A 17,283-nucleotide genomic window follows, 5' to 3' on the forward strand; every position below is an offset into this window, starting at 1 on the left:
CTCTGTAGCATACAGCTGCTAAAAAGCACTGGAAGGGTAAAGATTTTTCAATAGAAGTAATTTAAAAATCTGTTTAACTTTCAGTTCATTTTTTTTTTTTTTTTTATAGTTTTCCACCGAAGTACCCCTTTAAGTGAAGAGGCACTTTACCTAAGGGGGCTGCCAAGTTTAAATTTTTTATTTAAAAAAATCTTGATAAAAATAAAAATACTAAACAAAACAAAAAAATTTCCTCACCTGCTGCCAATCCCCTGCTAGTTCCGGCTGCTGAGCACTTCGTGCTCTTTACTTGACCATGTAGAAAGGACCCCCACAGTCAAAAACTGGCTGAGATGGGTCAATATGGGCTAAGGGCAGCACTCTGTAGCAACCAGCACCATCAGAATGGCCCCTGCTGAGGATCAGTAGCAGGTGACTACTTGTTTAATTCATCCCACCATGAACTCTTTTAAATATAAAAATAATTTTCCAGACAACCCCTTTAATCATAAGTTTGGACACCTGTCCCCATGGTGGACCATAAAGGAAATCTAAAGTTTATGTGGGTGCACTCCATCAGAGCAAATATGGGCAAGAATGACATTGAATAGTACAAGTGTGTCGTATTAGTAGACAGTTTTGATTCGAAGCAGAAGGAAAACATAAAAAGGAAAGATAATGGGGGAGAATAATCAAATCCTGTCTAGAGGAAAAGTTACTGAGGTGCCCATAGCAACCAATCAGATCTCTTCTTTCTTTTTGCAGAGGCCTTTTAAAAAATGAAAGAGGTGATCTGATTGGTTGCTATGGGCAACTCAACAACTTTTCCTCTGGACAGATTTTGATAAATCTCCCCCAATAACTTTATTTACTAATATATGTAAATTTTTTTTGACATTTATTGCTTTACAAGCACTGAAACATATAATGTATGTGAACTTACCTGATGAATTTATAACGGTGGAAGTCTCAGGGGTTGTTGTAGGGGTGGTAGTTGTTGTTGTGCCTTCAGTGGTTGTAGTAACTGTAGTTGTAGTAAGATGAGAAGTTGGCTGAGTAGTGGGTATCTCACTGGTTGTTGTCAGGGTGGTAGTTGTTGTTGTGCCTTCAGTGGTTGTAGTAACTGTAGTTGTAGTGACAGGAGAAGTTGGCTGAGTAGTGGGGATCTCACTGGTTGTTGTCGGGGTGGTAGTTGTTGTTGTGCCTTCAGTGGTTGTAGTAACTGTAGTTGTAGTGACAGGAGAAGTTGGCTGAGTAGTGGGGATCTCACTGGTTGCTGTTGTTGTGCTTGGAGTGGTTGTAGTAACTGTAGCTGTAGTAACAGGAGAAGTTGGCTGAATTGTGGGGATCTCACTGGTTGTTGTCTGGGTGGTAGTTGTTGTGCTTGGAGTGGTTGTAGTAACAGGAGAAGTTGGCTGAGTAGTGGGTATCTCACTGGTTGTTGTCGGGGTGGTAGTTGTTGTTGTGCCTTCGGTGGTTGTAGTAACGGTAGTTGTCGTAACAGGAGAATTTGGCTCAGTAGTGGGAATCTCAATGGTTGTTGTCGGAGTGGTAGTTGTTGTGCCTTCAGTGGTTGTAGTAACTGTAGCTGTAGTAACAGGAGAATTTGGCTCGGTAGTGGGAATCTCACTGGTTGTTGTCTGGGTGATTGTTATTGTGCTTGGAGTGGTTGTAGTAACAGGAGAAATTTGCTGAGTAGTGGGGATCTCACTGGTTGTTGTCGGGGTGGTAGTTGTTGTTGTGCCTTCAGTGGTTGTAGTAACTGTAGTTGTAGTAACAGGAGAAGTTGGCTGAGTAGTGGGGATCTCACTGGTTGTTGTCGGTGTGGTAGTGGTTGTTGTGTCTTCAGTGGTTGTAGTAACTGTAGCTGTAGTAACAGGAGAATTTGGCTCAATAGTGGGGATCTCATTGGTTGTTGTCGGGGTGGTAGTGGTTCTTGTGTCTTCAGTGGTTGTAGTAACTGTAACTGTAGTAACAGGAGAATTTGGCTCAGTAGTGGGGATCCCAATGGTTGTTGTCGGGGTGGTGGTGGTTGTTGTGCTTGGAGTGGTTGTAGTAACTGTAGCTGTAGTAACAGGAGAAGTTGGCTGAATAGTGGGGATCTCACTGGTTGTTATCTGGGTGGTAGTTGTTGTGCTTGGAGTGGTTGTAATAACTGTAGTAGTAGAAACAGGAGAAATTGGCTCAGTAGTGGGGATCTCACTGGTTGCTGTCAGGGTGGTAGTTGTTGTTGTGCCTTCAGTGGTTGTAGTAACTGTAGCTGTAGTAACAGGAGAATTTGGCTCAGTAGTGGGGATCTCACTGGTTGTTGTTGGGGTGGTAGTTGTTGTTGTGCCTTCAGTGGTTGTAGTAACTGTAGTTGTAGTAACAGGAGAAGTCGGCTCAGTAGTGGGGATCTCAATGGTTGTTGTTGGGGTGGTAGTTGTTGTTGTGCCTTCAGTGGTTGTAGTAACTGTAGTTGTAGTAACAGGAGAAGTCGGCTCAGTAGTGGGGATCTCAATGGTTGTTGTCAGGGTGGTAGTTGTTGTTGTGCCTTCAGTGGTTGTAGTAACTATAGCTGTAGTAATGGGATAATTTGGCTCAGTAGTGGGGATCTCACTGGTTGTTGTCTGGGTGATAGTTGTTGTGCTTGGAGTGGTTGTAGTAACAGGAGAAGGTGGCTGAGTAGTGGGGATCTCACTGGTTGTTGTTGGGGTGGTAGTTGTTGTTGTGCCTTCAGTGGTTGTAGTAACTGTAGTTGTAGTAACAGGAGAAGTTGGTTCAGTAGTGGGTATCTCACTGGTTGTTGTCGGGGTGGTAGTTGTTGTTGTGCCTTCAGTGGTTGTAGTAACTGTAGCTGTAGTAACAGGAGAATTTTGCTCAGTAGTGAAGATCTCACTGGTTGTTGTCTGTGTGATAGTTATTGTTGTGCTTGGAGTGGTTGTAGTAACTGTAGTTGTAGTAACAGGAGAAGTTGGCACAGTAGTGGGGATCTCACTGGTTGTTGTCTGGGTGGTAGTTGTTGTGCTTGGAGTGGTTGTAGTAACTGTAGTTGTAGTAACAGGAGAAGTTGGCTCAGTAGTGGGGATCTCACTGGTTGCTGTCTGGGTGGTAGTTGTTGTGCTTGGAGTGGTTGTAGTAACTGTAGTTGTAGTATCAGTAGAAGTTTGCTTAGTAGTGGAGATCTCAGAGGTTGTTATCGGGATGGTAGTTTGAGTGCTTGGAGTAGTTGTAGTTACTTTAGTTGTAGTTTCAGGAGAAGTCGTCTGAGTAATAGGCATCTCATGGTTTGTTGTCTGGGTGGTATTTGTTGTTGTGCTTGGAGTGGTTGTAGTTACTATTGGCTGTGTAGTAGGTATCTCAGGGATTGTTTTTGTATTTGTAGTATCAGCGGACATTTGTTGAGTAGTGGGCATCTCAGGGGTTGTTGTCTGGGTGGTACCTGTTGTGCTTGAAGTGGTTGTAGTAACTCTAGCTGTAATATCAGCAGAAGCTGGTGGTAGCAGAAGAGTTGTTGACTTTGTGACAGCTGTGGTCTTGGATACTGTTATTTCAGGGGTTGTTGTAGCAATCAAACTAGAGGTCAGTAACATACTAGTTGGCTGAGTGGTGGACACCTTATGGATTGTTGTCAGGGTGTTATTTGTTCGGGCCTCTGTAGTAGCAGAGACTATGGATGGCTCAGTTACATTGTTAGCAAGAGAAGTGAAGACTGCGGTTGTTTCCTCTTTGCTAGTTCTTTCAGTGAGAGTAATGGCTTCATTACTAGTTGTGTCAGGGAGGTTTTTTGTAGTATAATAATTTTCTGTTTGGTTTCCAGTCGTATTCCAGTCTGTCATATGCTCTTTGGTGCTACTACTTGGAGTGGTCATTGTAATATTGTTATCTTCTGTTGCAATGCTAGTAAAAGAAAAGTCTGTAGTATGTTCTTGCTCAGGGATATTGGTGCTCTTAATAGGGATTGTAGTGTTGTTTTCTCGTGGTGCGGCACTAGTAACAGGGAAGAAGTCTGTAGTATGTTCTTGCTCCGTGATGTTGCTGGTGGTCTGAATGTGGACTGTTGTATAGTTTTCCTCCTGTGCAGCACTAGTATCAGAAAAGACACCTGTTGTATGTTCTTGGTCAGGGATATTAGTGGTTTTAATAGAATTTGTAGTATTGTTTTCTTCTGGTACGGCACTAGTAACAGGGAATAAGTTTGTAGTATGTTCTTGATTGGTGATGTTACTGGTGGGCAGAATAGTGATTGTAGAATTATTTTCTTCTGGTATGGCACTAGTAACAGGGAAAACATCTGTAGTGTCTTCTTGACCAGTGATGATGATGGTGGTCTCAATGTTGAACGTAGTATTGTTTTCCTGGGTTGTGGCACTAGTATCAGGAAAGAAGTCTGTAGTATGTTCTTGGTCAGGGATATTAGTGGTTTTAATAGAAATTGTAGTATTCTTTTCCTCTGGTACGGCACTAGTAACAGGGAAGAAGTCTGTACTATATTCTTTACCAGTGATGATGCTGGTGGTCTCAATGTTGAATGTCGTAATGTTTTCCTGGGGTGTGGCACTAGTATCAGGAAAGAAGTCGGCAGTATGATCTTGGTCAGGGATAGTAGTCGTTTTAATAGAAGTTGTAGTATTGTTTCCCTCTGGTACTGCACTAGTAACAGGGAATAAGTCTGTAATATGTTCTTGATCGGTGATGTTACTGGTGGGCAGAATAGTGATTTTAGAATTATTTTCTTCTGGTATGGCACTAGTAACAGGGAAAACATCTGTAGTGTGTTCTTGACCAGTGATGATGCTGGTGGTCTCAATGTTGACTGTAGTATTGTTTTCATGGGTTGTGGCACTAGTATCAGGAAAGAAGTCTGTAGTATGATCTTGGTCAGGGATATTAGTGGTTTTAATAGAAATTGTAGTATTGTTTTCCTCTGGTATGGCACTAGTAACAGGGAAGAAGTTTGTAGTTGGTTCTTGATCGGTGATGTTACTGGTGGGCAGAATAGTGATTGTAGAATTATTTTCTTCTGGTATGGCACTAGCAATAGGGAAGAAGTCTGTAGTATATTCTTGACCAGTGACGATGCTGGTGGTCTCAATGTTGAGTGTCATAATGTTTTCCTGGGGTGTGGCACTAGTATCAGGAAAGACGTCAGTAGTATGATCTTGCTCTGGGATGTTGCTGGTGGTATAAATGTTCAATGTTGTATTGTTTTCCTCAGGTAAGGCACTGGTATCAGGAATAAATTCTGTAGTATGTTCTTGCCCCGGGACGTTGCTGGTGATTTGAATGTTGACTGTTGTATAGTTTTCCTCCTGTTTGACACTAGTATCAGGAAAGATGTCTGTAGTGTATTCTCGATCAGGGGTGGTCTCAATGTTAAGTGTAGTATTGTTTTCCTCTGGTACTGCACTAGTAACCGGGAAGAAGTCTGTAGTATGTTCTTGATCGGTGATGTTACTGGTGGGCAGAATAGTGATTGTAGAATTATTTTCTTCTGGTAATGCACTAGTAACAGGGAAAACATCTGTAGTGTCTTCTTGACCAGTGATGATGCTGGTGGTCTCAATGTTGACTGTAGTATTGTTTTCATTGGGCAAGACACTAGTATCAGGAATAAATTCTGTAGTATGTTCTTGCTCCGGGATGTTGCTGGTGATTTGAATGTTGACTGTTGTATAGTTTTCCTCCTGTTTGACACTAGTATCAGGAAAGATGTCTGTAGTATAGTCTCGATCAGGGGTGGTCTGAATGTTGAGTGTAGTATTGTTTTCCTCTGGTACTGCACTAGTAACAGGGAAGAAGTCTGTAGTATGTTCTTGATCAGTGATGTTACTGGTGGGCAGAACAGTGATTGTAGAATTATTTTCTTCTGGTATGGCACTAGTAACAGGGAAAACATCTGTAGTGTCTTCTTGACCAGTGATGATGCTGGTGGTCTCAATGTTGAGTGTCATAATGTTTTCCTGGGGTGTGGCACTAGTATCAGGAAAGACGTCAGTAGTATGATCTTGCTCTGGGATGTTGCTGGTGGTATAAATGTTCAATGTTGTATTGTTTTCCTCAGGTAAGGCACTGGTATCAGGAGTAAATTCTGTAGTATGTTCTTGCCCTGGGACATTGCTGGTGATTTGAATGTTGACTGTTGTATAGTTTTCCTCCTGTTTGACACTAGTATCAGGAAAGATGTCTGTAGTATATTCTTGATCAGGGGTGGTCTCAATGTTAAGTGTAGTATTGTTTTCCTCTGGTACTGCACTAGTAACAGGGAAGAAGTCTGTAGTATGTACTTGATCGGTGATGTTACTGGTGGGCAGAATAGTGATTGTAGAATTATTTTCTTCTGGTAATGCACTAGTAACAGGGAAAACATCTGTAGTGTCTTCTTGACCAGTGATGATGCTGGTGGTCTCAATATTGACTGTAGTATTGTTTTCATTGGGCAAGGCACTAGTATCAGGAATAAATTCTGTAGTATGTTCTTGTTCCGGGATGTTGCTGGTGATTTGAATGTTGACTGTTGTATAGTTTTCCTCCTGTTTGACACTAGTATCAGGAAAGATGTCTGTAGTATAGTCTTGATCAGGGGTGGTCTGAATGTTGAGTGTAGTATTGTTTTCCTCTGGTACTGCACTAGTAACAGGGAAGAAGTCTGTAGTATGTTCTTGATCAGTGATGTTACTGGTGGGCAGAATAGTGATTGTAGAATTATTTTTTTCTGGTATGGCACTAGTAACAGGGAAAACATCTGTAGTGTCTTCTTGACCAGTGATGATGCTGGTGGTCTCAATGTTGAGTGTCGTAATGTTTTCCTGGGGTGTGGCACTAGTATCAGGAAAGACGTCAGTAGTATGATCTTGCTCTGGGATGTTGCTGGTGGTATAAATGTTCAATGTTGTATTGTTTTCCTCAGGTAAGGCACTGGTATCAGGAGTAAATTCTGTAGTATGTTCTTGCCCTGGGACGTTGCTGGTGATTTGAATGTTGACTGTTGTATAGTTTTCCTCCTGTTTGACACTAGTATCAGGAAAGATGTCTGTAGTGTATTCTCGATCAGGGGTGGTCTCAATGTTGAGTGTAGTATTGTTTTCCTCTGGTACTGCACTAGTAACCGGGAAGAAGTCTGTAGTATGTTCTTGATCAGTGATGTTACTGATGGGCAGACTAGTGATCGTAGAATTATTTTCTTCTGGTATGGCACTAGTAACCGGGAAAACATCTGTAGTGTCTTCTTGACCAGTGATGATGCTGGTGGTCTCAATGTTGACTGTAGTATTGTTTTCATTGGGCAAGACACTAGTATCAGGAATAAATTCTGTAGTATGTTCTTGCTCCGGGATGTTGCTGGTGGTTTGAATGTTGACTGTTGTATAGTTTTCCTCCTGTATGGCACTAGTGTCAGGAAAGATGTCTGTAGTGTATTCTCGATCAGGGGTGGTCTGAATGTTGAGTGTAGAAATTTTTTCCTCAGGTATGGCACTAGTAACAGGGGAGAAATCTGTAGTATGTTCTTGTTTATTGATGCTGCTGGTGGTCAGAAAAGTATTTGCCGTATTATTGTCTTCCGGTGAGGCACTAGAAACAGGGAAGACATCTGAAGTATGTTCTTGATCTGTGGTGGTCTGAATGTTGAAGGTAGTATTGTTATCCTCAACTATGTCACTTGTAACAGGGAAAAAGGCGGTAGTATTTTCTTGCTTGTCGATGTTGTTGGTGGTCTGAATGGTGACTGTAGAAGTATTTTCCTCTGATATAGTAAGAGGGTAGATGACTGTAGTATATTTTTCAGGGGTGGTCTGAATGTTAAATGTAGTATTATTTTCTTCAGGTATGGCACTAGTAAGAGGGAAGACGACTGTAGTATGTTTTTGTTCAATGGTGCTAGTATTGGGATTGGTGACAGAAGTATTATTTTCACTCGTAACAGTTAAAGGTGCACCACTTGTTTTCTCCAGGTTGTTGCTAGTCATAGGGTTATATGTAAGTGTAGTACCCTCAGTGGGATTGTTTCTAGTATTAGGGATTACGGTTTTGCTAGTTTCATCAGTAAATATAGTTCTAGATTCAGTCATTATGGAATGAGTTGTTTCCGTAACAGAAGTTGTATGTGGAAGAGACACTGTACTATTTGACTGTTCGTTGATAGTGACAGTAGGCTTTACCGTGGAACTGACTTCATTGGTGCTTTTGCTAATTGTGTTACTAGTTGCTCTTGTAGAGGTGCTTATCGAGGTAGGGGGATTACTAGTAGTAGAAGAGGTGGTCTTCTCCGGAGTGGTTGAAGAGTGGGTAGTGGAAGTAGTGGAATGTTTGCATTTTCTTGTTGTCATTGTCACTGTGTTTGTTGCTGTGTACCAAAAAAAATACAATGGTTGAATAAAGTAGGAACTTATATTAGATTGATTCTTATATTGTTTGTATTCTCACGTGGCTGTATGTACAGTAGCTTTATATATATATATATATATATATATATATATATATATATCTATCGTATGATAAGAAGGAATAATTAACGTAACATCTTTACTTACACAAGGAAAACAGAATCCAAAAGCTTTCAAACACGTCAATCCCCCACCTGAAAAATTACTGTTGATAACGTAAAGAATGGAGAAAGAAATCCCAGAGGATCAGTGAAAAGTAGGATGTGTCAGCGGTGTTCACCAGTGGATATCATTAAAGGGGTACTCCGGAGGAAAACTTTTTTTTTTTAAATCAACTGGTGCCAGAAAGTTAAACAGATTTGTAAATTACTTCTATAAAAAAAATCTTAATCCTTCCAGTACTTATTAGCTGCTTAATACTACAGAGGAAATTATTTTCTTTTTGGAACACAGTGCTCTCTGCTGACATATTGTTTTCCTCAGGTATGGCACTAGTAACAGGGGAAAAAGCTGTAGTATGTTCTTGTTCATTGATGCTGCTGGTGGTCAGAAAAGTATTTGCCGTATTATTGTCTTCCGGTGAGGCACTAGAAACAGGGAAGACATCTGAAGTATGTTCTTGATCTGTGGTGGTCTGAATGTTGAAGGTAGTATTGTTATCCTCAACTATGTCACTTGTAACAGGGAAAAAGGCGGTAGTATTTTCTTGCTTGTCGATGTTGTTGGTGGTCTGAATGGTGACTGTAGAAGTATTTTCCTCTGATATAGTAAGAGGGTAGATGACTGTAGTATATTTTTCAGGGGTGGTCTGAATGTTAAATGTAGTATTATTTTCTTCAGGTATGGCACTAGTAAGAGGGAAGACGACTGTAGTATGTTTTTGTTCAATGGTGCTAGTATTGGGATTGGTGACAGAAGTATTATTTTCACTCGTAAGGTTGCAGTTAAGGTTGCACCACTTGTTTTCTCCAGGTTGTTGCTAGTCATAGGGTTATAAAATCTTAATCCTTCCAGTACTTATTAGCTGCTGAATACTACAGAGGAAATTATTTTCTTTTTGGAACACAGTGCTCTCTGCTGACATCACGAGCACAGTGCTCTCTACTGACATCTCTGTCCATTTTAGAAACTGTCCTGAGCAGCATATGTTTGCTATGAGGATTTTCTCCTACGCTGGACAGTTCTTAAAATGGACAGAGGTGTCAGCAGAGAGCACTGTGCTCGTGATGTCAGCAAAAAGCACTGTGGTCATGATGTCAGCAGAGAGCTCTGGGTTCCAAAAAAAAAACAATTTCCTCTGTAGTATTCAGCAGCTAATAGGTACTGGAAGGATTAAGATTTTTTAATTGAAATCATTTACAAATCTGTTTAACTTTCTGGCACCAGTTGATTTAAAAAAAAAAAAAAAAAAGTTTTCCACCGGAAATCTGACAGTGGGGGTCCCGCTGCTGGGGACCCCCGCAATCTTGCATTCGGCACCCACCTCTTTGGGCTGCCCCTCGCATAGACTTGCATAGTGGGTGGGGGGGTGACATCACACGGGGGCGTAGTCGTGACGGCACGATACCCCAGCCCAGTGGTTGGCACCCGGCAGTTTGTGAGCTGGCAGCTCGGTGTGCAGCTCAAAGCGGTGGGTGCCGAATGCAAGATTGCGGTGGTCCCCAGTGGCGGGACCCCCGCGGTCAGACATCTTATCCCCTATCCTTTGGATAGGGGATAAGATGTCTTAGGGCCGGAGTACCCCTTTAACCCCAGTATAACAATCAGTAAAATAGGATGGCTTCAATGAAGGAATCCGGCTCACACGGTGCTGACCGACCAGGACAAAGTATGGAGGATACAAAAGGACTTTATTGACCAAGACGCAACGCGTTTTGCTGCGCATGCGCAGCAAAATGCATTGCATCTTGGTCAATAAACTCCTTTTGTATCCTCCATACTTTGTCCTGGTCAGTCAGCGCCGTGTGAGCCGGATTCCTTCATTGAAGCCATTCTATTTTACTGCATATACCATTTTACCGGAGGGCAGCAGACTACCTGCCATTCTTGTGCCATTATCATTGTTGTGTATGAAGCTACACAACCACCCACGGTGAGCAGTCAATAGTTTTCTATCACACACTGGGGATTAACAATATTACTCTATGGATACTCTACAGTATAACAATCAAGCAGTTTTTCTTTTTCCTCCACCTTAAAGTGTTCCTCTCATGAAACAAACTTTTTATATATTAAAGATAAAGCCCTACTGAACAACTTTTTAATTGCTTTTATAAAAAATGTTTTCCTCCTTTCATGTTTTTTTTTTTCCTTTAAAAACTTCTCCACTAGGGGTCTCCTAGCAATCCTGTCAGCAAGCATTTCGGACTCAGTGAGTGCGTCTGAAATCAGCTTAGTGCAGCTCCCAGCCTGTCAGACAGGCAGGAGGGAGGGAGGGACAGAGCACTGAGCTGTACACAAGCAGGGAGCAAACAGGATACATTCCCTCTTCTCTTTTTCTCAGTTTCTCTCCCCTCTGTCCACTTTCCACATGGCTAATTATATATGCACTGCTCTTCGGACTTGCTGTTGCTATGACAACCTCCCCTGCTCTCTGCTTACAACTGCACTACCGAAGAGCATAGAAAAAAGGTATTTTTAGGGTTTTTTAAAACAAAATAAATACAGGGATAGACTTTGTCAGGGACAGATGGGGAGGGGGATTAGGGAAAGTTTAGATGGTGATAGGTACTCTTTAATATTATTTCTCTGTTACTTTCTTTGATGATGGTGCCAGTCCTTTGTCCTAGAACACCATAACAATCTCCTCTGTGGCCTACCAACAAGCCTGCTAGCATCTCTCCAATCTATCCTACTGCCATCTCTATCATTATGGGCCAGTCTTATGGAAAATAGTCCAGAGTCCTTGCTCTAAGGTTGCCCTGTTTATAACATGTTGGCCAACTGAATAGACCACCATCTCTCGGGCCCTGACCTCCCAACTGTTTGCTCGGCCAAGTGTATATGCCTATTTACTAATGGAGAACGGAGTGTGCATATCCTACCCGAAATGTTTAAATCCAACATGGCAACCCTCACTCTGTCCTACATCTGATCATACCACATAGCGCAGACTTTAAAGATTCATCTTTTTCTGAAAGGTTTAAATGGGAACTCCGGTGGTAACTTATTTTTTTAAATGAACTGGTACCAGAAAGTTTAACAGATTTGTAAATTACTTGTATTTAAAAATTGTAATCTTTTCAGTACTTATTAGCAGCTGTATGCTACAGAGGAAGTTCTTTTCTCTTTGAATTTCTGTTTTGTCTTGTCCACAGTACTCACTGCTGACACCTCTGTCCATGTCAGGAACTGTCCAGGGCAGCATAGGTTTGCTATGGGGATTTTCTCCTGCTCTGGACAGTTCCTGATACGGGCATCAGGTGTCAGCAGAGAGCACTGTGGACAAGACAAAAAAGAAATTCAAAAAGAAAATAATTTCCTCTGTAGCATACAGCTACTAATAAGTACTGGAAGGGTAAAGATTATTTAATAGAAGTAATTTACAAACCTGTTTAACATTCTGGCACCAGTTGATTTAAAAAAAAAAAATTTCCACCGGAGTACCCCATTAAATTTAGCTATTCAATCCCATATTGGTTTGTAAGGAGACCACATTGGTGGACATGTAGAATGAAGGTGCTAAATGAGTGGCCAAACCCCTACTCTTTCTATCCTTGGGAGTCCAGGGGACAATGACACTCAATGATAGGACTGCCCACTGGACTTCTAAGCATGGAAAGATAAGAGATTTTATTCATTAATGTGAAATATTACTTTTTCCCACAAAGAAAAAAAAAAAATACACACACACACACACACACACACACACACACACATATATATATATATATATATATATATATATATATATACATATCCATCCAAAAAGGAGCAATGCAGCACTACTTATCACAAAACGTTCCTTTCCTACCATAGGACCATTTTCAAGCTTTGCTGTGAGCCAATAAACCCACCTTTTCACTATATGGAGGAGAGCTGCTCTGTTGTGTTGTCTATATATATATATATATATATATATATATATATAATATTAATAAAAAAATAAAAATAAAATATATATATATATACTGTATACACAGTCCAATAGAAGAAAGCAGTGGCACCCCAAAATAAAAAAAAAAAAGGGTAGTCACCCCAATGTGCAGTGATGTTTCGATGGTCTCACACCATCATTTTCAGCTCCTCCTGCTCTATAATATGGTGTTGGCAGAACAGACTGGTTCTCAATGTGACAGGTTCCCCTCATGGGCAATCTATCCTGGAGATTTAAAGAATTCTAATGCCTTCAAAAGTATTTTGGTAGGTTTAGTCTTTCAAATGCTCCAACGATTAACATGTAAACTTGGCTATTAGATCATGTTCTAAATGTGTGGCCCCATGGTAAGCATTGCTTGCTTAAAGGGATACTCCCCTGGAAAACATCTTATCCCCCATACAAAGGATAAGGGATATGATGTCTAATCTCGGAGGTCCCGCTGGTGGTACTAGCCATCACACCCCCTCCCATAGACATGAATGGAGGGGACGCGGCGTGATGTCATCGACACTGAAGCTCCAAGCTTCTGTGTTCTGGATGCCGCTCCTGGCCAGGAGATCGCATGGGTCCCCAGCAGCGGGACCCCTGTAATCAGACGACAAGAAGAGATGCCCAACGCACTATGAAACAGGAACTCTTTATTACGGATCACATGGATATACACAGGAACAATAGCCAACGCGTTTGGGATCAAACTGGACCTTTTAAGGGTCCAGTTTGATCCGAAACGCATTGGGTATTGTTCCTGTGTATATCCATGTGATCCGTAATAAAGAGTTCTAGCTTCATCCTACATACTGCGCTGGACATCTCTTCTTGTTGTGCTACTCTATTGGGCCTGGAAGCGCTGTCCGGTGCGCAGGGGATTGGATTTAGCCGTGGGGAGCTGTCGGCACCTTTCCTTCCCTGTAATCAGACATTTTATCCTTTGGATAGGGGAGAAGATGTTTTCTGGCGAAGTACCCCTTTAAACTACACTTAAGAAGGCATTGTATAAACTGGACTCTAGATGTAAAATACATTATATTAATTGACTTTTCAACAAGGAGTTTAACAAATAGATGCACCACAGATGCTTGGGTCCAGTTAGTGTTTGGAGTTGGTTCTAGATGGCTGCGGGTCAGGAAAGGATTTATAAAGATTGTACATCGCTCATTTCTTTGTCCTGGAATGATCTACAAACAACTGCTAAGTGTCCTGGCTAGGCTGTCCCCGCAGGGTTGTCCAAAAAAAACGTAAAACAAGATGCACAACAAGTTTCTTAGAACCTTAGAATTTAAAGGGGTACTCCGGTGGATAACTTTTATTTTTATTTTTAATGAACTGGTGCCAGAAAGTTAAACAGATTTGTTTATGACTTCTATTAAAAAAAATCTTTACCCATCCTGTACTTTTTAGCAGCTGTATGCTACAGAGGAAATTCTTTTCTTTTTGAATTTCTATTTTGTCTTGTCCACAGTGCTCTCTCCCGACACCTGATGTCCATATCAGGAACTGTCCAAAGCAGGAGAAAATCCCCATAGCAAACCTATGCTGCTCTGGACAGTTCCTGATACGGACAGAGGTGTCAGCAGAGAGCACTGTGCACAAGACAAAAAAGAAATTAAAAAAGAACAGAATTTCCTCTGTAGCATACAGCTGCTAATAAGTACTGGAAGGGTAAAGATTTTTTTTTTTATAGAAGTAATTTACATATCTGTTTAACTTTCTGACACCAGTTGACTTATAAAGACCTAAAAAAAAAATGTTTTCCACCGGAGTACCCCTTTAATCAACTGGCCTACAGGAAGTTCTCATAAATACCTATTGTCAACGAGTATGATCCCATCATCTACAGAGGGTGAGGCTGTCCAGAAAGAATATCAGGACACCATTAAAATTACCCCATGAATACCTCGGTAAATCCTGTGAACACTGTTCTAGACAGATAAGGAAAAGTAGAGGACCAGAAGATATGTTCAACAGCATTTCACCAGAAGAACCTGATGCCAACAGACTAAAGCAACGTGATGGGCCTGGACAATTCCATATCATAGTATCTCCTGGGAATTCATTAATAGTATAAATGGAGGCTTTATGATAATGCAATAAGGATAATTTGATAGAAGACAAAAGTGCTTCCAAAAGTGGACCTTATAGTGACCGTGACATCACAGTAACTCCACCATGGAAAGGCTACACAAAGTGGAGGGGTCTTGATTGGCCAGGGTCTAAATCATATCCCATCAACATTCTGTGAGGGAACGTGAAACAGACTGTACATGTAAGAATCCCCTTAAAGAGGTACTCCGGTGGAAAACTTTTTAAAATCAACTGATACCAGAAAGTTAAACAGATTTGTAAATTACTTCTATAAAAAAATCTTAATCCTTCCAGTACTTATTAGCTGCTGAATACTACAGAGGAAATTATTTTCTTCTTGGAACAGAGCTCTCTGCTGACATCATGACCACAGTGCTCTCTGCTGACATCTCTGTCCATTTTAGGAACTGTCCAGAGCAGCATATGTTTGCTATGGGGATTTTCTCCTACTCTGGACAGATATGTCAGCAGAGAGCTCTGTGTTCTAAAAAGAAAACAATTTCCTCTGTTGTATTCAGCAGCTAATAAGTGCTGGAAGGATTAAGATTTTTTTTTTTTATAGAGGTAATTTACAAATCTGTTTAACTTTCTGGCACCAGTTGATTTAAAAAAAAAAAAAAAAAAAAAAGTTTTCCACCGGAGTACCCCTTTAACCTCTTAAGGACATAGGACGTAAATGTACGTCCTGGTGAGCTGGTACTTAACGCACCAGGATGTACATTTACGTCCTAAGCATAACCGCGAGCAAATTAGCAAAATTGTGGTTTTCTTTTTAATTTCCCCCCACACAAATAGTATTTTTCTGGTTGCATCATATATTTTATGGTAAAGTGAGTGATGGCATTACAATGGACAACTGGTCGTGCAAAAAACAAGCCCCCATACTAGTCTGTGGATGAAAATATAAAAGAGTTATGATTTTTTGAAGGCGAGGAGGAAAAAACAAAAACATAAAAATTAAATTGTCTGAGTCCTTAAGGCCCAAATGGGCTGAGTCCTTAAAGGGTAGCTCCCACCATCCATTTTTTTCCCTCTCTGTCCCTGCCTGTTGTCCATCTATCCCTAACCCCCTCCCGGCCTTTACATTTTTTTTTTTACTATATTAAAATGGCTTTTTGTCTGCCTGGTAGTGTGCTCACTACTAGGCAGACTTCCCCAGCAAGCGTGACGTCACTGATGCCTACTGGGGCCGACACTTCCGCCCTTAGTTCACTATACAGGGTGCCTCCAGCTGTTTCACCACTACAACTCCCAGCTTGCCCTGTCATCTACTGGGTGCACCCTGTGGTGAAAACAATAACTTTGTTAGGGGCCACGCACGAGGCCAGTGGAGCTGGTCAATGCGCGCAGCCCCAGCTACCAGCGTGCTTGCTCTCGCCTGTTTGATTGACAGGCGGGAGCGAGCACCGCAGTGCCTAAATTTCGACTCATTGCGAGGCTTAAATGAGTCGAAATTCAGTGGTGACATCACTGCCGAATGCATTCGGCCACTAGGAGGGCGACCCTTAGTAGCCGAATTAAAAAGTGATTTTAAACTGGTTTAAAAATCACTTTTTTTAATTAAAGTATATTAGAGATATGTTGTAGTACTTAAGTGCCCATTTAAGGGGTTAAACACCCAAAGCGTTTTCTATGGAGGAAGGCAAAAAATTCTCTGTCAATGTCAGAGACTTGTACGCAAGGTTACGTAATAACTTCTAGCTTCCGTCTTTGACAAATGGGCAGAGGAAAATGATGTATCTGTGAATTTATGTTTGCATGGCGCCTCCTTACCTACTGTCTGCAAAGAGAAACAGGGTGCAGATTTATTTAGTGAGCACTGCCAAAAAAATATTGTAAATTCCGTTCAAATTTTGGCACAGAAGACACAGAAAAACATTGGACAGAAGAAGATCAACCCTAGCCTTAGCTTTATCATATGTGGCTTAGTGTTGAGTGCAAATAGTGTTGAGTGCGATTTTTTTACCCCGAATATCGACACTTTTTGCGATTTCACGAATATTTAGAATATAGCGATATATATTCATTATGAAGAATATTCATTTTTTTTTCTCAGTACACATCACAATGACGTGTACTGTGTAAATAAAATGTGATCATCCCTCCCTGCTTCCAGCCTGTGGTCCAAAAGAAGACCCCAATATTATTTACTGTGTGTGGGGAGCGCAAATATTTCGTATATGCGAATATTAATGAATATCCGCACTTCCTGATCCCTCCCTTCTTTTAGCTTGTGGGCCAATGAGAAGGATACAAATGCAGTTGTCAGAGGTTAGCAACATCCCTGACAACCAATAGGAAAGTAGTAAGTTGAAATATAATCGCGCATGTGCACTTTGCGAATTTCATTACAAATTTCGCATGGGAAAAAAAAGTGAACGAATATGTGAAATTTGCAAACATAGAACGAATATTTATAGAGAAAAATGGGGAGTGGTTCTTGTTCAAATCGCGACCAAAATAGACCTGGGCTGCCCAAAAGATACACCTATACCCACGGTGTATCAAGGTATTGTGAAATGAACCCCTTAAGGACCGGGGTTTTTTCCGTTTTTGCATTTTCGTTTTTTGCTCCTTACCTTTAAAAAATCATAACTCTTTCAATTTTGCACCTAAAAATCCATATGATGGCTTATTTTTTGCGCCACCAATTCTACTTTGTAATGACGTCAGTCATTTTTCCCAAAAATCTACGGTGAAACGGAAAAAAAAAATCATTGTGCGACAAAATTGAAAAAAAAACCCCGCTGTTTTGTATAT

At 41.0% G+C, this 17,283-nt stretch overlaps 1 protein-coding gene across 1 annotated transcript in view; it reads right to left on the reverse strand.

Moving 5' to 3' along the window:
• The window catches only part of LOC130291983 (mucin-2-like), a 63,264-nt gene that overhangs the window by 3,592 nt on the left and 42,389 nt on the right, over positions 1 to 17,283 (reverse strand). Inside the window, exons 3-4 of the mRNA XM_056541415.1 lie at positions 8,835 to 9,321; positions 923 to 8,302 (exon numbers count right to left, since the gene is read on the reverse strand). Of these exons, the coding sequence (XP_056397390.1) occupies positions 923 to 8,302; positions 8,835 to 9,321 (7,867 nt within the window). The remainder of the gene's footprint in view (positions 1 to 922; positions 8,303 to 8,834; positions 9,322 to 17,283) is intronic.

The sequence above is a fragment of the Hyla sarda genome, chromosome 9 (assembly GCF_029499605.1).
Source record: "Hyla sarda isolate aHylSar1 chromosome 9, aHylSar1.hap1, whole genome shotgun sequence".
Taxonomy (NCBI): Eukaryota; Metazoa; Chordata; class Amphibia; order Anura; family Hylidae; genus Hyla; species Hyla sarda.